Consider the following 24,755-nt stretch of genomic DNA (forward strand, 5'->3'; position numbering starts at 1 on the left):
CCACTTCAAGAACATTAGTCACGCAAGAAGTCTAGAAACCATCGATCGATAAAATTACGGGACATTAAATTAATTGTCCTAAATTAGACTTTACCTCAAACTCTGTAAAGTTGTGTTACGAGTAATAAATATTATACTTCTAGTATAAACGTTAGTATAAACGTTAAGTCCTGTGTTTTAAATTAAATACTAGACACTATTTGAAACAAATAATATTGTAGTAGATAGTGTCAATTTTTAAATACAAACGTCACATACAAGAGTTCACGTCCCCCAACTTTAATAATGACTTTTGTTTTTAATTTAATTAATTGGAACGGATTATCCTAGTCTTCGCTGGGATTCACACAACTTTGTTATTGATTTGGTTCAAAGGTCGTCGATTCTTTATTAATGCGATGAACTTTTCTGTCTGCGTAGCAAACAGCACGAATAATTAAATTAAGAATACTCCTCGCTACTCATTGTTTCCCATTCTTAGTCAAGTTGCTTGCTAACTAAATTATGTAACTCTCACGTGTCAAAATCAGTGGAATAAACACGACTAATTTAAGTTTACTTATTTACTTACGTCGCTACTTCTTTGTGTTCGGATGGCGGCGCGCGAGAAACTCGTAATTCGGAAGACAAATAGCACATTCGAACAAGAAGTAATTAAGATAAGCAGATGTGTATTCTGCTCTATAACTTTTTGCCTTCTAATGTAACGTATTACAAAATCGACTAAGTTTGTCTATTAACTTACCCTTAAATTAGGGAGTTCTTTCTGTTTCCTATCATAATATTCACGTTATATTTTACTTTTAATTTAATTTAGAATCTGACGTTAATAGTATCATGGCAGGGTCTGAATGGTTGCGGATTTTCATTTACAGCGCCGTTGATGATGTTTTTTGTAGTGAAACATAAGCTCAAATGAGGCGATTAAGCGTTAAAGATGAACAGGCCGGCCTACGATTACACCGTGCCTGCATCCACCACATATCACGCGAGCACTAACAGGCCACCGCAGTACGAGCGTGGTTACGGACAACTCACAGCCGGCCCATTATACAGTCCGTCTTCCCATCCTCTATCCAATTATGCAGATGTGTATGAGGGTAATAACGACACCACACTTAGAGCTGAAGAGAGACACTGGTATATAGAAAATCACAAGAACTTACAACCCACCTATGAAGTTAATCATGACACTGTACCTCAAGATGCCAAAATTAAAAAAGAAGAAGAGAAGAAAACAGAGGTTCCTGTCAGACGCGCGGATGTCGCGCAAACGAGGCAGCGGAGGAAAGAGGACCGCTGCTCTTGTGAATGTTGGCCTACTACAGACAATAATGTTGCACAAGATGCCGTTGGTAATGAGACCACGAGGTCTCTGTCGAGAGTGGATATGGTTGCGTCGTACGGTGTGTACAGTAATAACCACGAAGACGAAAACTCGGGCTTCGCACGACTCTCGGAGAAAAGTGCGATATATGGACAAGGGAGCGAGGCTCCTGTACAAGGTGTAATAGTGAATCAGCAAGGGAACAGTGCTGTAGTGCGAGCTGAGTCTCCCACGGAACCTTCCTGTGGCAAGTGTTGTGCCTGGTCCTCGAGCCCTCCGGCCGCCAACTCAGAAGACTACTGTTGGCTGCATTACTGTCGGCCTGCACTGATTGTTCTTTTACTTTTATTTTTTCTAGTTTTGCTGGGTGTGTCAACAGGGTTTTTACTGACGAATAATTGTAAGTACCCTTATTTACTAGTGTTATTTGCTCAGTTTCATTTTACAAATATTTGCAACCAAAAATTGTTATCAGTTAAATTGACAAAACAGAGCCGGCGAGTGTGTCGCATCGGCAAATGCAGTTGGTTCTGCCACTAAACCGATTAATTCGATCAAGTTGATCATTGCTATCGATTGATACAGTCGCATTACCCGTTTTATTTCGAAAATAGTTTCTATGGGTATAAAACATTATAACCTATTAACTTATTTTCGAGAAATAATTTTTAATAGTTTTAATGTTTAGTCCTTAAAAAAAATGGTATTAGAGACAGTTAGAGTTTTCTCTGAAATTACTATCAGCTTATATTGTATGTGTATTATACTGTCGTTACACTTTAGAGCAAGAGGACGTTTATTAACTTTAAACCTAGTTAATTCAGGTAAGCCACAAATAGATCTATGCCGTCTTATGCCAGAGTATTGAAATTCGTGATGAATATGTTCAGAGTAAGAAATATTTAGGCGCAAATCTTCGAGCATTTTGGATCACCTGCTCGTAAATGGCAATTATCCGTTCGTAAATATAGCGCTCTGATTGGAGGTAGTGGTATGGAAGTGTTGAAATATAAAAAAAATATTCAGCAAGTTGGCATACTTCTAGCGTTCGCTTAGGGGTACAAGTATCTCATCGATATTATGTTTAGACTACATTGTACTTAACGTCACGGTCAATATAGTTTACTTTTGTATGCCAGTATAAAAATTAAACTAGAAAGGTCAGAATTATACATAAGTAGCGAAATAAAAAATACTACCAGGATTATTTGAAGGTCATGGCAATATAGTTACTTTATTATTTAATTTGTTTCTTATTATTTATATATCTTATTTTATAGAATCCCTAATAAAATAAATAAAATCACATCATTCACACTATTTTAACATGTATGAAAAAGTGTGCAATTGACTCTTTAAATTTTAAAGTTGATTTCATTCAACTAAATGGAAAACCGTGGGTGTATGGGTGGCAGGTTCCGTAGCGCTCGTTTTTCTCGCTGGCAGAACATTAATTTTAGTGGCACTCTGGCACCACAGAGTCGGATTTTCAAATTGCGGTTAAACCGCTAAAATTAAGGAAGCATTTCAAATATCTAAAGCGAAGTGTGACGTTTAAAAATCTAATCTGTGTTATATTTAATACTCTCAGTGAGATAAAATAATTTATTCGTTTTTAAACTGTGATGCGCCGAGATTTCAATGAAGATGACATGAACATGTTTTATAGTTTTATTCGATGGACATTTATTTGAAAAATATTGCAAAACCTAGGCGTAGAAAGTGCGAAGTAATAATTAAGCAAATTATTACCTCAACACATTTAAAATATTTCATCACGCAAAAATATTCTCCTGAACATTTTCAGACTGAAAATGCTGCGCACGTGGCCCCAAGTTACTTTCAAACTCATCGATTAACTTTTAATTAATTAAACGTGGAATTTTGCTTGTTACTGTTTTCTAAGTGACGTTATTATCTAGACTAGAATTTCGTGCTTGATTTAAACATGTTTATGAGTAATTTAGAAAATTGGATTAACTTTACTTTATGTCGTTAAATATATTTTTGAATTTTCATTAAAAATAATTTTGACATGGTGTCCTTATAATATTGAGATGTTAACAAAAATGTGTTAAGTAGGTGTGTAAGTAATCATTTAATATCACATTAACTATTCTATCTCACGAATTCACAGAAGGGATCAGAATATAAAATTTCTTTATTTCTTGATATTGTAGTTAGACATACTTTTCGGCGTTAATATTTAAGTGACAACACAATAATTTCTATGTTAATCAGATTGAATCAAAATATCGTCTTGACTTTTTGTGCTGTATTTTATAATAAACATTATTTTTCAATCAATATTTAACATTTCACGTTTCATTATATCCGCGCATTATTTCTACAATCTGTTTCATTTCCGACAGCCAACACGTCGAGTATCGAAATATTGAGTCACAAGCAATAACCGATAGCAATATTCGAAGCAGTTTATTTACATACACAGTTCGCGAACACGCCACCTACGTATCGGCACAATCGAAGAGTTATTCCGAACTCTATTGCAATAGATTGTCGAAAACTCGAAACGTTCTTTTTTTAAAGGCAGAATTAATTTCCACCGGCGCCTGTGCGGCCGTGGAGCCAGGGGACTGACTCGCGTTCAACTTTAGCTTTTGAAGCCGAGCGCGAATGGCTAATCGATCGATTAATTTTCACGCCGTTTGAACACAAATTTCTTGCGGAATGTACTGAGGATTGGAATCCGTGATAGGTACGCGCGCAGGTATGTTTGCTTGTGATATTTATGGTGTCTTGAGGGATTCGGTTTGGAATTTCTGTTATTAATTTGTTGGTTATATTTATGCTATGAATGGGCTGCTAATAAAGCAAATGTCAAATTCCTTGAAACATATTGCGGTTTAAAAGATATTTTATGCTTTAGAGCATACTTACGTAGTGTACGATGCCTTTACATCATGGTAGTTTGAAATCCATTCCCCTGACCTTTTATTTTCCAATGTGGAGTTGGCACAATATGCTCTTTACACGTGTAGCAGAAATGGTTAGGTTTGGTTTTACGACTAGCTGCCTGCCTAATGTTATACCCCTTTAAAGCATTTTATCTCGGGTAAATTGTGTTATAAAAAGAGTAACAGATATAGGATCAAATAACATCAAAATATTACCATTCTCAAATCAACATTACAAAAACACAGATAATATTGAACGTCGATTGTAGTATGCTTATGAAAACTGTTCCATTAACAGCCTTTTAAAACACATCCGGTTAAACGTTATCGTAAACTGTTTTATTGTATTTCGGCGAACATGAAATTAAATAGATATCAGCCGCCATAAACACCAATGATACCGCGGGAGCATTTCAATCGTCCGATACGAGATTAAGTCCGATGCGAACGCAACAGGAAACTGGAGCGAAATCGATTCATACAAATCGAGCAGAGGCGGCTGTTATGGCGGCGCAACAAATTGAAATTGATACCATCGGTGGGCAGCGGCGGGCGGCCGGATATTACGGGTGTCAAGCGCAATCACGCACTTGCCTCCGAGCAAGCGAGGTGGTCGCCGTATCTAACACTTTGTTAACTCTACGTAATTGCGGCTTTGTATGTAGTAACGTGCAGGAGCGGCGGGTGGAAATTCTGATGATTTGTTTTATAATTGTTAGCTTATGGATGGGTGAAGGATTTTTGGCACTCGGCGGAAAAGAGTTTATAAGTTTAAGTTGTGTAGATGTGTATCTATATGTCTGTCTGAAGCATCGTAGCTCCCAAAGGAATAGACCGATTTTGATGTGTCTTTTTGTTTAAAAGCTGACGAGCTTGAGATGGTTCTTAACTTTAATTTACGAAGGTCTATTGAGACGTTTGAAGATCGTCAGCTAATTTCTACTTTATTATTTTAATTTCTACTTTATTTTACTCCGATTAATTTGGAATTAGGTGCACGGTTACCAAACTCTAGACTAGGGGATATTGTTTTACAGTCCCACGACGCGAGGACGTTTGGGTTAAATATTACTGGGTACTTTAAAATATTACTTGGTTCCTACTTATAATATTTTAAAATGGTAACAAACACATTTTATTTTTTACTTTTTACATTTTTTTTAAGTCGGAATGTGTTGTTTATTACAGTTTATGCCGTCAAACATAATAATTTGACACCTATTAAGTAAAAGAAATATAAAGTCAAAGTTGTAAAATAATCCAAATAACTATTTTCAGATTCTGTTCTCTAAGCCCGTTGTACAACCTATCGAGTATCGATCCATACACGAGGTACCGACGACAAAACAAATAAACCAATCCATCATTCAGGTCTAAACTTCTCTATCAAAAAAGAGAACGTTTTTACTCAGCAGTGAGGCAGTGTGACCGATTGTCATGGATAAAAAAACATCGTAGTTAGATTGTCAACTCGTCATATCGTAATATCATAATGATATCATGATTTACATGATTTCCGCAACAATAATAAAAATCATCATTAGGTCAAACATTATTATTTAGTATAGCGAGAACCGCAATGTCGCTGAAACATGTCATGTTGAAGACGTACAGTAGACGAGTTTGGCAAATGTTTGTCCCAACACTATTATAATGCGATGAAACCTGCATGTTTCGGGTGACTCACTATTGGAGTGATAACCTTCGTGGTAAATGGCAGTTTATCATATTCCTACGGTAGACAGTGCATGGCACATTGTAAAATTTAGCACACAAAACCAGACGTTCAATACATAAAATCAAATAAGCAGTTCCATTTTGAAATAAAATGATATTGTATGGATACATGTTAGTATATTTGTTGATTACTTATCAGTTGTTAAATAGGGTTTGATAAAAGAAAACGTGGCGCCCATTAGCAATATTTTTATGAGAAATATCTAGCCTCTAAAACCTCTACTATAAAAAACACACATTAACATCAGGTAAAAAGAATATATTATTAATAATTTAACATTTTATTAAAATTAAAATACGCTGAAACATGCAAAGCTGGAAACTTGTCGAATTCGTTATATTAATCTAATTTACCCGTAAAAGACAGCCTTCTATAAAAATTAACTCTACTCCGATAGTGCAACATAAAACATAATAAAACTCAACTTTATCGCTCGTAACCGTACGAAAGACGTAAAAACCTTTAAAAATTCACAAATTCATTTTACAATACGAGCCGGTTCGCCATTTGCATAGCGTCCATTTTCTAAACCTTACACGACATGAGCAGCCGAAGTCTGGCGTTGTTGCACCGATCGGATTCGTTTAACACGTGACTGGACACCCGCCGTAGTTTAATAGCCTCGTATATGTAAAGGACAGACGCGGTGTACGTCCAACCAATTTGCAATAAAACAATATGGCGAGCACCAACACGCCGCAGCCCGCCAGTGGCTACACTCGTCGTATTTTATATTTATCCCGACATTAGTTGCAACACCTTTGTGTCCGCCGAAATGTATTCATATAAATTTTGTGAGTGAGATTTTATTATCTGGAATTCTTGAGGATTGTTAGGTCGTGTCGTATAGGAGTTGGAGTTTGGAATTAAATTTAAAATATTTTTGGTAATTTTTTTACATCAAAGTAATTTGCCTCATTATCTGCTTTTGCCATCTGACGGCGAGATTAAACTTTTGCGAGAGAATCGGAGATCTGTATCTGTACGAATTTTAATGCAATGTGACGTTTTGACATTTTCGTTATTTTTTTCTGGACAAGTATTTCGTGAAGGTAAGGAAATAAACTAATTAATATGCGGCGCCGGGAAGTTGAATTAATATAAATTCTAATGAATATTTAAATATTCATATATACGACTTACTTATATTTATATTATACTTATGAAATAATGCATTACTTCAATTATACTTATGGTTTTTAGATTTAGAAATTTTTTTCGAACTACGTTAAATAACTCAGAAGAAAAATGATTTGTTGAAATAAGAACGCATAAGTTTTCAACGCTTATTATTAGGTATGCTTTGCTTTTAACACATACACTAAAGTCGGTTGAGATCACGCACGTTTTAAACATGAGTTAAAATAAACTACAAATCTATCGTCTATAATTCTTATATTATCTTTTTGGGAATCGCAATTCACATACACAATAACAAACACTAAATTCATTCGTATTCACAAGTAAAATAAAAATACAAGTATTTCGTTGTGTTTTCGTTTTCGTTCCGAATGCTTTTAACGTACGAAAACTAACAATGCGTGTAGTCTTCTGTTGCGTATTGTAACAGGACATCCGAGGGCACAAGAATGAGTCGAGAGTTCGCTCACGGCTTCAACGTCGCAAATTCGGTTACAGTATGTTTGCCGAACGAGACCTTTCGACATACAAAACGTGAGCTTTTTGTTTTGTCAACATTATTTATTGCTCAGGAGAAGTGACTAAATATACTCTCTGAATTAGTTTTATTTTTTGCAAGGTTATTTTTCTTAGGGCTATTTTTTTAAGTATCACTGTAATAATGATATAAACAAAAAAATCTTGTTGATTTGGTCAATTAGTTTCTATAATTAAATTATTACATCGTGAAAACTGATTCGCTGCTCGAAATCACGTTCCGTGACCAGAGTTTAGATAATTTATGACGATTTGTAATTCAAAAATTCACGTTTGTATTAATTGTAGTCACTTTTGGACTATATTGATATTATTTTAAGTAAATTTTAAGGTTAGTAAGAATATTATGTTCACATGTGGGATCGTAAACAATATCTCTTGGGATGCAATGTGGCATATCTCCACGTGTTACACCTTGCTGATCGGAAAACGTGTCTTCAACAAATCCCACCAATCAGAGTCAACGCTGTTAACTAATCTTCTAATTATTTCTTCAAATAAAGTCGATAGAAAATAGGGACATATTTTAAATCACCCTGTATAAAAAGAATATAAATTGCGTTTGTCTAATTACTGCGTTGCATTGTTTTACAATCGTTATTGGTTATACACAAAATAAATATTGTATTTAGATTACAATGCAGACGGCTGACTGTCAGGCATTTTGCATAAAAATGCCGCCCACGTAGCGTTCGGTTTACGATACCTGAACATTTGCATCACGCCGTAACCGTCCCAAATTGTTGTTTAAACATTGCCTTTGCTTGTTATGTTGTTTTAAGTAAATAAGTGGAATGTCAAGCTACAGGGGACATGTTTTTTTATATTTGTTTTATTTTCGTGTGCTGGCTTATCTCTATAAAATATGTATTGTGATTTTGGTTTGTTCATTGACATATTACGACAAACATTATTTGATATTTAGATAAAGTAGTGGTATATTTTGGAATATATGATTATAGTAATGTTTAATGCTTTGAGAAACCCATTCCTGCTAGAATCAAAAAATGTACATTGAGCTTTGAAGATTTTTTTAGTGCGTAAATTCGAAATTTTCAAAATATTTGTGTGGTAATATTTCACGTAATTTTCCTCCTTGACACCATTATGATGTTATAATAAACAAAAAGTACTCCATAAAATGAGTAATATATTTTCACAAAGGTACAAAAAAACACAAACTTTATTCGAAAGAATATTTGAAGTTCTTTAACAAAATCCTTTCAAATGATAATGTAAACATTCTTAGAAATATCAAAGTTCTACCTCCAAAATTCACAGAAAAATATTTTTCTTACGTGTTATTCTCGGCCTTATGGAAATTTGGGCAACCAGAGTTGCCTTTGTTTAAGTAAATACTTTTATACGCAGTATTTAATTAATATTGCGGTGCTTATTTGTGTTGCGACGAATATTTTCAACGACTACACGATGCGGGATGGGGTCGCGGTCTTTATCAAACACATTTTTTTTAAGTTGGCAAATTTCCTTCACTATATTTGAGTATAAGTTGACTTGCGTTCAGATAGCGTATCGACTGACGAGAGATGATTACCCCTCGTCAGTTGCCATAATTATGCTGGCCTGATCGTAAGCAGTAAACAGGCTGATCCTGCAAAACGATAGTCGTTAGCTACCGTGACGGAGTTTACACTTTATGTACTATGATCGCTATACGTTGGAATACAAATTCTCTGCCACCAGCACTTAAAATAAACTTTATAAAGAGTAAAACGCATCATTGGCACAGTGACAGCGATTTAGGTTGTAAAGTGGGGTCGATCGGCGGCGTAAGAATACTAATCACTCCCCCTTACTTTAATTCTCGAGGGGATCGAAAAGGGTAACCAAGAGTTACAAAAGCGAACAACTGCTACCGGTCTAACACCCGACGTCGATTAGGCACGGCGAGTCGTATTAAGTCACTTGCTCTATATATACTATAAAATTGTGTCCGTTAGAAACGCTGTTGTTAGGATATTAGTATTCGCCGGGATAGTGATCATCGTACACTAGGACTAAAACCCGTCACTCTGGCCTAAGTAAAGTATATCGTATTCCGTATATCCGCTTCCAATAAATTGATCTAGAAATTTTTGAGGGAGGCCCATGTTTAGCAGTGGACATCCTGCGGCTAATGATGATGATATCCGGTTCTGAACAGGCCAGCATAACTATAGCGACCAGCGACGGATAATTATCCCTAGTCAGCTGACGCTCTATCAGGACCACACTCCGATTACCAGTAGATGTAGAATCAATTTGTCATACTCGTCTAAAAAAAGACGCAATAGCAACGTGCATACAAAATAAATGCGGTCAAATTCCCCACGCTTTAATTGTGTTATAATCGATAACGGGCTTAATGTCTATTTTTAATAAGTTTAGTTCTTTTTACTTTTAGTATGTACGGCAATTCCTATCAATCAACTAACTGTGCGGTCGTCTCATGAACATCTTCATTTTATACTGACTTCGCCATGGCTTTAATATCAAGAGTTTTATAAGTTTAATTTATGCAATAAACAAATCGATAGGAACGTATTTACAGCTGGTGATCTATTGTCCAGAAACACTAATAATGGTCGGGGAATTGTGACTTTTTAATAAATCATATTATCTCCCAAAACCACAATATGTTTAATATGATAAATTTTTCATTAATTATTAATTACAATACCATTATACAAAATTAACGTAAAAGGCTAACAACCCAAAAAGGTATATGCAAGCTAATTTATTAAATAGATTGTGATAATTACAGCTAGGTAATTTGCGCTGCGGTGTGGAAATAGTCCGGCATCACAATAACATCCATAATTTGAGGTTAGCATTTGTACTACAAAGAGCATTGGTTTATATAATATGTATTGTGTGTGTATTTATTATTCATAGTTCATACTGTTCATTAAGTCTTCGTGAGAAAAATATCTGGAATTCATTAGTCTTGAATTTACGATTTTTTTTCGTGAAAATTTAATATTATATTGATGGTTAATTTTTTTAAACCTGAATAAAGTGACGAGCAATCCGCTCACCTTAGGCATCCTGCTTTAAGTATGTCACGCTTAGACTTTAGAAGTCTCATAATATCCGGTGAATATATTGCGTACAAATTACAATGTCTCGTACGGAAACACAATTGACGTAGATTTGACACGACTGAAATGTGTTTCAAATAAAAAGAAAAGCAGAACATCATTGCTTATACTACAGGCTCTATAGAAATTGATAATGTCATTAAAAACTGAACAATTCTGTCAAACTAATTAAGGTCATTTTTTATTGTTTCAGATCTTCATTACCAACCTCGACCGCCTGCCCCAGAAGGTAAGCAGTACTTATATTTATTCTTTATTTTATAGAGTTATAATATATTGTATGAGCGACTTCAGTTTAAATAAGTAAATTAGACAACTGTGGTTGGATGACGAGAAGGTATATACGTTTGAGAACTTTTCGTTGTCTTATAAAAGATTTTAAAATCTTTACATAGAACATAAACTTATTACTAGGCCCTTTTTTGGTTTCGCGGAGAAAGTGATCACCAGTGATGACCACTGCCAACCAGCTTTTATCGGGGGCGAATGGGCGGTTATTTCGGGTGGTGACGACGTTGAATCGCCCGAAGAGAGATGGAAAACGTCGGACTACCGCCGGGCCGAGTCCCTTACACTCTATACGTACTCTTTGCATGTCAATTCCAATCAAAACTCTGCGATGGTTAACTTCAGCATATTAGGGACGATTGCGGATTTTTTTTGACCGAATGAGTTAAGTTTTCTACGCAACCGCCCATGCGTTGTGCCGCTTAGAACAGCCCATTTTCTATGTTGGATGTGGGAGGGCTCAGGAGGCTATGCACACCGAAGGACGCCCTCGGCTATAAGGGGAATGTAACGCCTACCAGCCACACCGGAGTAGATATCCGACTAAAACCCCGCTATGCTACTCTCTCCTCTCGCATCGACGGTTGCGGGTAACGCATATGCATGCAACCCTCACAGGAGTCGGCTATTGGGCATAACTTCTCACAGTCCAAGAACTGAGACTTCGGAATCACAGTCGTGATTCGAAGCAACCCGTCAGCCTCTTAAACATTTCTTAGGTATTGGGCTGCCGACCCGCCACAGGCCCCCTAAGCATATTAGGTCCTACTGTATAATATCATCTATAGCTTAGATTACTGTAATAACTATTTGTAAACAACATAACGCTGTACTTTTTTCGATTAGTTAGATTTTATTGTGACAAAGTTTTACAGGCAAGTGTTTCATAAAATACCAATTATTAATTTAGTATTATTAATGCAATAAACGAAGGAATCTCCTATATTAATTGCTTGATATGCTTATTCACACTTTATGTTACTATTAAACAATAAATCATTTTATTATAAAATAAATTACCTCCATTTATCATTTCTATTCACAAGAGATATTTGATGAAATTGGTTTTTGTACAAACCAATTAATTATTTCAGCGTGTTTAATTAAGTAAAAAAATATTGAGAAGTATTATTTAATAAATTAATATTAAACAATATATTGCTGTACTTACTCTTACGGATTTGGTAGTTCGAAACAAATACGATTCCAAGAATCAATATCCTTACGCATTATAAAAGAGTCCCCCGCCGTGTCCGCCTGTCTGATCGCGACAAACTAAAAAGAACTAACGAACATATTTCAGTGAAATTTGGTATGGTGATAACTTGAGACCCTGGAAAAGATATACCCTACTCTTTTCCCGGAAAAAAAGCGCGATTTTTATCCTGGGAAAAGTCTTTCACGCGAGTAAAACTATGCGCAAGAGTTAGTGCCGTATATATTTGCATATTCCATACCTATACGATAATTTAAATCATTTTGATATCCATTAGGGCTATTGAGAGTTGGGGCCAGTAATGGTATTGGCAAGAGTGCTAGCATACTGCTGCTTGGTAGCAAAAGTAGACGAAGCAATGGCTCTGTTCCCTAACGTCGTCTTGCACACGAAAGATATAATATTGATTGGAACTGAGGCGATATTGATTAGAATAAAAAGATCAACCTTTTTAACATAAATACTTTCACAAATATATCACTAATCAACCGAATGGTGTGGAAGTACACAACTGTTTCGATCTTTGGCGTAGCATAAAAACATAGTGCTTGTACCCATATAACAAAAAAAAAAAGAAAAACTGCCAAACGCTCGATGTTTTTACAATATTATTTAAAATTTGGACAGCGTATACAAATGTGCATGTCATGTCAAATTATGTTAAATAATGGCTTAAAAATTTTACACTGAAATTAACATTTTAATCAGTTCTGTTATTTTTAAAAAGTGTTACGTTATAAATAACATATCCATAGCGTTTTATGTTTAACACATAACTATTTTTGAGCGGTTATTTTAACCATTCATATTACTACACGTATTGTGCATAGCAAATATAGAATGAATTTAACTACACCAATTGCTGAGACTAACTCTCCCGGAGGAGGTTCGCGTCAGTTGGGCAGCCAGTCGTAAAAACTATATGCCCAATAATTTCTCCTGCGTCCTTTAAAATCTCTGTTCTTCAACCCTATTGGAGTGACATAAAGGTTGATTGAAGAAAAGTATAGTAGACAAGAACTCATATATTACTAATACTAACGATTCGTCGAAGATAGAGAAAGTGCAGAACCATAAGATGTATGTAGCAATATTAATTTATGCTGTTGTAACATACCTACGACGTGGCGTAACTTTTGGCATTCTTACGGAACTGATTCACAGTTCACAAAATTACTCGGTAACTTGAGATGATTTCTATGCATATCTATACACAGTAGATGACACCCAGAATTCTGAATTACCTAACAGAGCGTGGATCCGTACTATACTTGAAACTGAGGGACGCTAGACGTTACTTCTCACATCACCCAGAAATGAACTAATGCAGGAGGAAGCAGAATTATCTATTAATTTATCTTGCTGTCCTCTATGCGCCGAAAATGTATGGAACGAATGCTCAAGGCCGTTTGCTAGCAGAGGGCCTTATATTAAACATGACGGGTCAAATTATTGCCCCAGGTAAAGTACATCTTTGCATTTCTCTATTTCACTCCGCCAACTTCAAAGTCCCTATATTGGCGTAGCGTTTACTATGCCAGCGGCTGTTGCCTACCGCATCTGATGAAAAATATTTTAGAATCAAAATAAGTTTGAGAAGGAATTGATATAGAAAATGGTTCGTTCATAGCTTTAATACACGAAAAGCAAACAAATAAAATTAAAAGAGTTAAACCGAAAGATTTATTTTTCATTCAGTGGCTAATTTGCTCAGAGCCACAATAAAAACAAACGAGCAGCGGCTTTATTTTTGCAGTACAAATGTTCTATGTAAAAGTTTGGCTTTGACGCAAAGACAAACGGAACATTTAAAAAGTTGGAGCTAGATGCGGCACTGATTATGGAAACTGCTGTCTAATTTAAACCAAATAGCTGGTAGACGACCCCAGAGTTACTCGTAATACCTTATCTTAAGGCTACAATCCCCATGTAGCTACAGTGCGGGTGACATGCCAACTCGGTGTCTCGAGCCAACAAAATTGCTTTGTCTCTGAGACTTAGGAAGGGTGCGTCCCGCATTATGTCGTCGACAGTGATGCCATATTATTTTCGGCTTATTTCGCTAAACAAACGTCTCGTTTAATGAACTTTTGCCGTTTATATTAAGTTTTTATTTCTGTTTGGAAGTTTCGTATGGTTTCCAGTGTAGTCTTCTGTTTACAGTAAATATATTGTTCTATTAAGAATATATACATACACAATGTAAAACATATACCTACTTTCGGAATAGTAGGGAATACTTTCATAACATTATATCCGTGCAGGTGCGTACGTATTGGACATAAAATATTGTGGCATTCATTTTTGTATTTTAACGGTAATGCCTCTAGCCGACAGCGATATAGGACGCAATGGGCGCGCGAGCGAAGCCTCTCTTTATACATTCAACCCGCATAAATACAAATTTATTTACGTTCAGATAATGCGGATAATTTAAACAGTCCGCTGGCCTGAAAAAAGCGTCTCGGTGAATTTCCTAATTTTCTTCCATTCAGAAAGCATCCGCCATCATTTTTATCTTCCCTCCTTGTCACCATTTATCTCGGGCTTCTCCTACAGCGATTCGTATTCTAACATTTTGTTTGTTTCTTACAAAATTGTTATTTCCGACTGCTTTCTTTTCTCTAAGCGGATTCGTCGACTCTTGACAGCATTTGTATGAAAGCAAAGGAAATGAGTTCGCGGCTGAATTCTGATACTTGACCTGTTTTTTCAAAAGACAAACGTAATGCTTAAACAATTTGTCAGCCTGTTATGTGTTACAGAAGAGCTTTCTATTTGATATGATCTTTGATTTAATAAAAAGAAAAATTAACAAGAAAAAAAGAATATTTTTTTTTTATTGTTAATGTACTTATTTATCAACAAAACCTTTATAAATTTAGCAATAAATCAAAAGGGAGGTACTTAAATAAGAAAACAACGTTTAGAATAATATTTAAATGTTATAAACATGAGCAATGGGTACGATAATTATTTTTTATTATGAAAATGGAGTGAAAACCATGTTTTATAAAATTCATTTAGGTAATATTTTTTGTATTCAATTATTTAACATTTTAATTAATTCTAGTTATTGAACTAATAAATAACATAGTTATAATTTTTAAGTATACATTTTTAGCTGAGGTTTACACCTAAAAAGTATTTGTATTCATCGCAAGTAATTAATTTGGCAAATTTTATTATTCTATTACGAAATTATTAGTTATTCTAGTAGATGTTTTTTATTTACAGCTCAAGGAATTCAAGTCATACCTGCTCCGAATTTTATCTAAAATAGAATTTGGCAATTCGTGAGACGGCAGCTAATAACAGTGCTGTGAAAACATTGATGTTTGCATCTTATTTAAGACCTTCTTAATAATTTACTCACGCCTCGTAGTCCCCAGATAGAAAATTGGAAATTGCTTCGACTACACCCGAGTTATATACAGAATTAAGTCTTATTTAAAAGAATTTTTCCTTCCGTTCGAATCGAGAATATCGGCTTTATTAGCTCTATTCAGAGTCTAGAATCGCAATCAATTACGTTCCGTTCAAAAGACGGAGACTTTTGTTTTCTTATTCGTTCAGGCTGACAAAGTTGTTTTAAATCTTCCAAGTAAGCATTAACATTAACATTCCAAGTAACGGAATAATGTTTTTATCTGGTTTTGTAAATAAATTGTGGAATATTATAAACTGTTACCTATTATGTTACGTATGTTTTGTATCCTATTTTTCATTGTTATTTCAAACATTTTTATTCGAAACGGTTACTTGAGTTATTTTGGGTTAGAATTTGTGTCAGTAATTTATAAATAAGTTGCAGTTCTTTTCACTTCTTTGAGATCGCTATCACGAGCATAATGTACTGTTTTAATATAACTATGTATAAATTTTAATATTTATAAAGTTCTTTTGGTGTGTCATTCAATATTAGAGTTGAATTTTAGTTTTCACAAAAACGCCATTCAGTTGCAACAATAATTGAATAACATTGTAAATTGTAGCTACAGTGTCCTTAAACATCTCGAAAAAATCCCAATTCCAAGAAACCCTAACAAAAACTAGATACGTCAAGGTAATCGCAGAACTTTTTCCTCTATACTTCCTTTTGCAGAGGCGTGTGAAAAAACGTTTTGTCGATGGGGTGCGGAGTGTGTGTCCCTGGGGGACGGACGTGCCCATTGCGCCTGTCCTGCGAGCTGCCCGCCGACCGCCGCGCCCGTGTGTTCGACTGCTGGCCGGACCTACCGCAACCATTGCTACCTACGTAAGGAGGCGTGCGAACGAAGGCTGAATCTGCGCGTCAAGCATGATGGCGAATGCGGTTAGTGTTATTTTTATTTTTTATTGGTGGGCGGTGAGTATATAATTATATTTTTTGTAATTGTTGAGATAACTGAAGATGGGATATTGTAAAAACACTTAGTTTTAATTCTTTTGAAGTTATTATTCTTAAATCTTAAGATACCATATTTCTAAGGGTTTGTTATTTTAGAGACATCATGTTTACTAAAATATCTCGATTCCATGTTTTAAAACTACTAAAATTATCAAATTTTATCGTGTCCCGTAATCACGTACTGATAAATAGCTAACCAATGTTGTCCACGATGGTTGTGCGGTAAAATTTACGCGAAGTTAGTGAATATTTAATTCCAATCAGGGTCTTTGTTGTTTTATTAATTGGTATCATAAACTTTGTTATTAATTCCGACGCGACGCTAGAGTAGCGGACTCAATTATTAGATTCCCGCTGTGCGTCAAATGTTTGCGTTATCCACAAACATTTGCCCCTATACTGATGGAATCGCAGCTGCAGTGTTCGTATCCGTTGCGTAAAGAGTTCCATGAAATCGATTTTATTAATACTAACACCATAATGACTACACTGAATCTGACAAGTACTGTATAATCTAAGTATTACGTGAGATTATGCCGGTCTATCCCACTGGAGGCATACCGGCAAACCCAAGGATGCGAGAGTTAAGAAGTGACTTTATAAAACTTTTTACGGTCTACTTAATATTAATATAATGTTCGCCTAATGTATAATGTTGCTATTCAGCCAAGTACAAAGCAGTTACAGCCAGTTAAAAATGTCAGGTATTGACAATTACAAGGCCCGAGCAACAACCTTTTAATATAATGTTAAAAAATATGACAATAACTATTCTTGATGAGAGTTTGTTACTTATTTTATGAAATTTTAAAATAAAACGACATAATATTATGTTACTATGTTATATATAAACATAGTAAGAGTTTAGGATTGTCCAAGTTTTTGACAGTAGATCAATTGGAAATAGCGGTGGGTTTTAACTTATAGATGTGTCGAAAGTTCGTTGCATAGAATCATATAAATATGTGAATCTTTTGTAGCAGTCCCAATATTTCCTTTTTGAAGTTGTAAATTATCGGGAACGTCCCTTATACGGAGTCATTTTGACATTGCGTTACTAAATGAAAGCTTAAACTTATCTACTTGGAAATAACACTTTACAATAAATTACTTGAGCCGTAGATGTAAAATAAAAAAGTGTAAGTTTCGAACAAAATAAATATTAATAAAAAGTAATTTTAATGTTACGCCTAATGCCACTACTACCACTCTAAGAGAATTTGTCGCAGCGGTAACATCATACTTTCAGTCAGAAATCCATTCACGCACACGACAAATTCGCATTAAACTACAAAATTATCAAAAATTCTAAAAACAAAGATCAGGATTTTTGGTGAATATATTCGTTATTAATGGATGATTTTTGGCACAATGTCAGCAAAGTTGAAGACGAGTATGTTGATTCATTTAGTAACGCAATGTCAAAATGACCCTGTATACGGACGGACCCAACAAAAATCATATTTTTCACCAAAAACGCGTCTGAGGGATTAGGAACTAATTAAATATGCACAAAATGGTTTGTCAAAATTGGACACCGAACAACCCTTTAATGAAAGCGTGGGCCGACTTTGAGGTTTTACTTATAAATTTGAATACCTAACGGTCTAATAATTTTTAAGCGTCTAAAACTCTTGAAATTATTTTCTTTCTTACCGATCTTGCGATATTAATTTTGCTGGCGGAGGATATATTGTATATCCGCCCAGATAGCGACCACCGTACACAAAGTGTTAAAACTCGCCATAGTGCCGCGTTCCGGGATCAGCCTGTGTATATCCGGTTTCAACAGGCCGGCATAATTGTGTCCACTGTCGAGGGGTAATCATCTCTCGTCAGCCAACATTTTATTGGACCCTCTGGACTCCACTTACCATCAGGTACAGTGGGGCCCAATTTGCCGTGACCATAAAAAAAGAACTGACTGCCTCGGTGGCGTAGTTGTATTGCATGTCCGGTACAATAGCGCTCTGAGGTCCTGGGTTCGAGTCCCGGGTCGGGCAAAGTGATATTTGGGTTTTTCTGCTCAGTATCAGCCCGGAGTCTGGAAATTGTGCCCGATATGGCGATAGGCTCGCCCCCTATCACATCATGGGACGGAACATACTTGGCGAAAAGTGGGTGCCCTAGTTGCGCCTCTGCATACCCCTTCGGGGATAAATGCGTGATGTTATGTATGTATGTATAAAAAAAGAAATTTGGTACCAATTGATTCCTCGCTCTTGTCTTAGATATGTCTAATTCTTTTGAATATTATCTATACACCGCCAATGGTTACTAGACAGTAATTAGCGCTTCTATTTATCAATTTAAATGTTTATTATTTTTTTAAAGATGTTAATATCGTTGTCATAGCCTGATCAGGAAAATAAAAAAATACCTGTTTTGGCGGCGCTATTTTTGCTTTTTAGTTTGAAAGGTAACGTTGTCAATACAAGAAATTAATTCCACAGCATGGCGATGTTTTTTATTTTCCTATAGAGACTTTATTAATAATATATGCGTTATATTATGTAACGGACTATTTTTAGATTAGTGCTTAATGATTGTATCTTATATTAGAGTTAATCCTTATAAAAAAAACCTAAATATGTTTGTACAGAAGCCGGGGATCCATGCGCCGGAGTGTCCTGCCCAGTCGGAGCTCGCTGCGTGGCGAGCTATGGCCAGCCTGAATGCAGGTGTCCACGGAGTTGTCAACGACGGAAGCCTGTCTGCGGAACCGACGGGAAGGAGTATCCATCAGCGTGCCATCTGGACAAACATGCCTGTGATAATACTCTCAATATAAGCATCAAATATCACGGAAAATGTGGTGAGTAATACAATTGTGATTAAGTAACATTGTTTTGATTAAATGACCAAGAATTCTTGGGTATTTTGTACCTATTGCCCGCTGTTACACAGATAACCTTGACAAGCTATTTGTGGTGGGCAAAGTACATCTAGCCGTAGATCAAGTGACTGCCCTTGTTGGATTGTCTATTGCGAATGCATTAAAAGAAGCCGAAAACCGAGCAAAATGGAAAGATCTTATACATACAACCACGAAGGCCTTTCAGAGACAAGACCTTCAATAATGAAGAACACGACCAAGAAGAAATTTATTATTAATAGTATTAATATTATGATTTACGATTGAAGGTATATACAAGGTGCAACAGTATTATATTTTAACATTAAAATACATACAAAAGTAATTATTATGTCATGTATTTTTTTTAAAGATATATTATGATATGTAGTTGGATTCTAGTAGGAACAGGCTCTTAAACAAACTCTATATATATTGGATACAAAAGTCGTCTCAAACGTAATAGCAGATTAACTTGTGGACGGTGAATCGTTCGTTGTTGCCAATTCTTGTTGTATTTGGTCCAAATTCGAAAGAGCAATACGTGGTTTGTATTGGAATTTAAAGGAATTTTTAGGTAAGTGTGTTCACGAATTGAACGAACAGTATTGTGCTATAAATTATCTTAAAGCGGATATTTTAATAGCGGATTTTAATTTTCACATACAACACATCAAATTATATTGTAAAGACAGAACTATTCGTACTATAGAATTTAATGCAATTTAACATCTTCGTAAACTATTATATCAATATTGTTACTAGACATCATGACTTAAACATTATATTATAGTATGAAATAAATCCAAAGCAGTTGCTATTTGCTATTAACTAGTGTTGCATACTAACAAACTTGAATGTGAAAATATATTATCATATAGATTTAATGCACAATGACAAAATTATTGCACGCAAATTGTCCTTAATTAAATAAAGCGTTACTTACATGTTATTATTAAATCAGCTCCGAATGAATACCCTAGAAATTGCAATTAAATTTAATTAATACAGACCGTTCGCGGACACCAAATAAATAAAAGCTTAATCAGAAATGAAATCATGGCGGCGATATACCTTTTTAACATTTCTTAATTTCGCGCTTCGCGACTATAATACACATTAATTAAGGAAATTTAATAACATCGTAGCAGGACACAGAAATAATAGGGTACATTTTTAATATTTTTAATGAGGGATTATTAATTACAAATGGAAGCGTATTGTTAGTGTAGATCCTTCAGAGTATAAAAGAAACTCGTTAGGGAAGGCTTCTTCGTGATAACAGACGTGGAGTACACAAAAAGGGTCAACATTTCATTTCACCCCAAGAGGATGACGTGACGATATCTGAATGAAATCAGCCGGAGAGGAAACACGTTTGGAAACGCGTCACGCTTTCTGTCAGTATGATTTTATTTATCGCAAAAGATTTCTACGATGATATCAATCCAATACAGGATGCCGTACAATTTCTTATCAAATAATCGGTTATTTCGTATTGTGACATGAATTTCCTTTGGCTAATACTCGAGGTTTAACACGTAGATATAATAATTTCGTGTTCTTTATCCAGATTTTATAACACAGGCGGTGGTAATATGTCAGGGTTTAGTGTTTCCTACTGACATCGGGGTTTCTAATCTTTGCGTGTACGAATAAATTTCCAAATTTAACGTCAGTTTTACTTATCATGCCGTAGAGGTGAAATATTAGGGAGCTAAGCCCATGTAATAATAAATTGTAATGTCTACCTTGATTAATATTCACTTTGTGTAGTACTTTTTGAACTAGAACATATTGTGATCGATCTTCCTTATGAATATATTACAAGAAATATTCACAAAGAAGTCGAAAGATCTATTTTGCTTTTCAGTAATCCGATAAACAAACTTTAGTTTTATTTATATTTCTACTGTGTAAAGATTTACTCTAGTCAATCTTTCTTTATGTATCTTTAATCAATTCTGAAAATAGTACGCATTCTTGTAAATAATGAATGTCGCAAAGATGGCCGATAATTTTTTTGTTCAAGTAATTTAATCTGGCATGCTCCTTACTTACATCGGTTAACCCTTTTCACGAAACTAGTCTAAGAACCTTTTGATTTGAACTAAATTTGTACAAGACCAAAAGCCCGCACATTCCGACATACTCCACGAGATTCTCTATTTACATTACTAGTTTGCTTTGTGCTTTTATTAAATTGTTTCATTTTTTCTTTGAGGGCTTTGCACCATTTTTTTGTACATGTAACAGCTATATACATACAAATATACATCCACGTATATCCACGATTGATCTGTAGGATTCTGTGCATGTTTTTTTATGATATTTCACCGTGTAAAAGTTGCTGTATATTTTATGAGAACGGTGTCGACTGCCAACATGTTTGAATATTTATTAGTTCATTAAAGGACGAATCGATATCTGTGGCATGATTGAGTATACGTACTCAAATAAATATATATGAAGACCAATTACTGTACCAATTATAATGTAATTAATTTGGAACGTCATTATGTCAACGAATATATTTTTTGGAGTGAACTGTACATTTTCGATAAAGATGTAATTTACTACAAATCTCTACTAAGAATGGATTCAAGCCCTACGGTAACGTGTGATCTTTGGATACTTGCCCTTTCATTTTGGCAATCCCTTGGTTTACCTCGGGGATTTTTGAGGTCTACTATTATAGGTAAACCGGTGTGATCCGCGTCTTACTTATACATCCTTATGGGCAAGATACAGAATGTTACTGAAGGATATGTTCTTTAATGAAGAAGCGTAAATTATTTTATTAGAAATAGTAAAATCACATCCTCATCTATCTGTAATTTATATATTAAAACAATTAACGAGTATTCGATTATCTGATATACTGACTCAATACTATGTAATGTAAATACCAATGCATATTTGTAATGTGACATAGAACTTTTTTACAAGAACTAGTGTATATACCGTTCAAAGGTATATATTTTATGTCCTTCGAATTTTATCTTAATTATTTTGTTAATAGCATACTTTTATACAGATCCTTGCTCGGAACACGAGTGTGCGGACGGGGGTGTGTGCCAGCTAAACGAAGCGCGCGCGCCGGTATGTCGCTGCGGTCCATCTTGCGAGCTGGTGGCGCGTCCAGGATCCGCTGTCTGCGGCTCGGACTACAGAGACTATCCTGGCGAATGTGCACTGCGACAGGAGTCGTGCCGAACCCGACAACAGCTCACTATTGCTTATAGAGGAGAATGCGCTTCAGGTAAAATTCTGGTTTCTACACGAACATAGTAGTAACACTATTGCACTTAACAGTAAGTGCAGTGGTGTCCAAATAGTATCGAATGATGAGGGATGATGATTTCTTGCCATTTGAGATAATTATGCCGGACTATTCAAAACAATATCTGCTGGCTTAACCCGGACTGCGACACACATATGTAGGTCAATATGGCAAATTGTATACATTGTGTGGAAATATTTTCAATCAAAGACAAAACATGAAGTTTATATTCGTGGTGCAACCGGCGATGAAATCTGTGAAATGGTCGGCTTTGGGCTTCAGCGTAGCCCCGAGACAAATGACTGTGTGATACGTGAATATTTCAGGCTTCAGTACTGTGGAAACCAAAGATCTTATATATCCCTCAGGATAACAACAAAAGACTTTACTATAATATTATCTTACTTTCGCACGCGAGCATTGATGTGTGCACTTTGTAAGTTATAATAAGTGTAATTAAAATGTAACAAAAACTATTTCCAATAAAAAAAAAGCGTATATATTGTCTGGTCCCAAAATGCGTTTACTAAGTAACTATGTGAATGTTCTTATATATCGTTGCCATACGTCCGCATCATTCGTTTTTGTACAATATAGGTACTGGGCCTATTACGACATTCTTGGGACCGAATATGGAAGTAAACTTGAGCATAATAGAAAGAATTCATGAAAATTTGAGCATAGTGCCTCAACGTTTAGTTTTTCATTTCGTATTAAATGTAAATAAGCCTTTTCAATTAGAATAATGATCCCTCTTTATTATTAAATTTAAAATTCTCTATATCGCCCATCGCTACTTATTCCAAACATGCAAAAGAAAAAATGGTGTATTCTCGTACATAAAATATAATACTTTTTAACAAGATTATAATTCTATATTATTCTGTCGGCTGAAAAGCTTGTCTGCTAATCTAAAATTAAATCTTTGTTCGAAAATGCAAAGCAGCTGCCTTATTGTAGTCGGTGTTGAAGAGACATTTTGTTCTGAAGAAAGTAATTGAATACGAGCATCGAAGCGTCAACGCGACCTAAAGATATTGTGACAGGAACGAAATAATTTTATTACGTGGTATTAAGTTTTGTCGTTTGTTGTCTAATTTTTTGAGCGCTCGCCCGTTTTGAAGTAAAATTTATTGTGTCAGTTGCTTTGAGAATACTTGTTACTAAAGTGCTTGTAAGAGAATAGTTTTTGGTCACGTAACTGAGTGACAATGTACCTTAATAAGGTAATAGGTAGACTACATATACCCACGCAGTATTAATATTATAACACCGTAATTATGTTTTTTTGACGTATGTAACCCCTTATTACGTTTGCTTTTACCGAACATACTTATTTTAGATCATTTTTTATATTAGTACATTGAACTAATGATAGTACAAGTCTAATTATCATTGGTGCCTAATTATTTAATACTTTTATATGGCTATGGAATCTAGTTAATACAAAAATATTGGTAGTTTACACTTAAGAAGGCTTATAGGTCCGATCTGTTGTTTGCAGCATGTAGCTCTTGCCAACGAGGTTATTTTCCTGCATTGTGTAGTGAGAAATGAAGGTAGATGTTTGCACAATAGTTAAGCATACATAATAACATCATAACCAAAGAAAAAAATAAAGATAGTTCCAATGAAAACCTTTAGCGCCCGTTATGAAAATGTTGTGTACAATCTTTACTTTCTATTGGAATGCGCAACATGCCACCTCCGTAGAAATCCATAACTTGGTAAAATCTACATTCTGCGCAGCAATAACGTCAATGCAGCTGGGGATATAAACGTCGTTTAGTGGTTTCAATTTGCTGGATTTCTAAGATAATAACTTTTAACTCCAGCACAAAATTTTATGTTTTGTAAAGGAGTTTAGGTGAAAATTATATTATGCCAAAACTGTTCTGCAAAATTGTTGCGGTGATTCTAGTAAGACAGACTCGCATAATTCTGGCTACTATTTAGGAACGCC

The 24,755-nt window shown here is 35.1% G+C and overlaps 1 protein-coding gene across 6 annotated transcripts in view; it reads left to right on the top strand.

Moving 5' to 3' along the window:
* The window catches only part of LOC115452692 (agrin), a 99,949-nt gene that overhangs the window by 49,942 nt on the left and 25,252 nt on the right, over positions 1-24,755 (top strand). For 2 of the 6 annotated variants that reach the window (XM_030181319.2, XM_037442678.1), the window contains exons 1-5: positions 852-1,727; positions 10,955-10,990; positions 16,371-16,580; positions 19,258-19,470; positions 22,547-22,771. In XM_030181319.2, the coding sequence (XP_030037179.1) occupies positions 938-1,727; positions 10,955-10,990; positions 16,371-16,580; positions 19,258-19,470; positions 22,547-22,771 (1,474 nt within the window). In that variant the 5' untranslated portion in view covers positions 852-937. Of the gene's footprint in view, positions 1-850; positions 1,728-10,954; positions 10,991-16,370; positions 16,581-19,257; positions 19,471-22,546; positions 22,772-24,755 lie in introns of those variants that run through there. The other 4 variants (XM_037442680.1, XM_037442681.1, XR_005112987.1 and 1 more) reach the window with 3 other exon arrangements.

This window comes from Manduca sexta, chromosome 25 (genome assembly GCF_014839805.1).
Source record: "Manduca sexta isolate Smith_Timp_Sample1 chromosome 25, JHU_Msex_v1.0, whole genome shotgun sequence".
Classification (NCBI taxonomy): Eukaryota; Metazoa; Arthropoda; class Insecta; order Lepidoptera; family Sphingidae; genus Manduca; species Manduca sexta.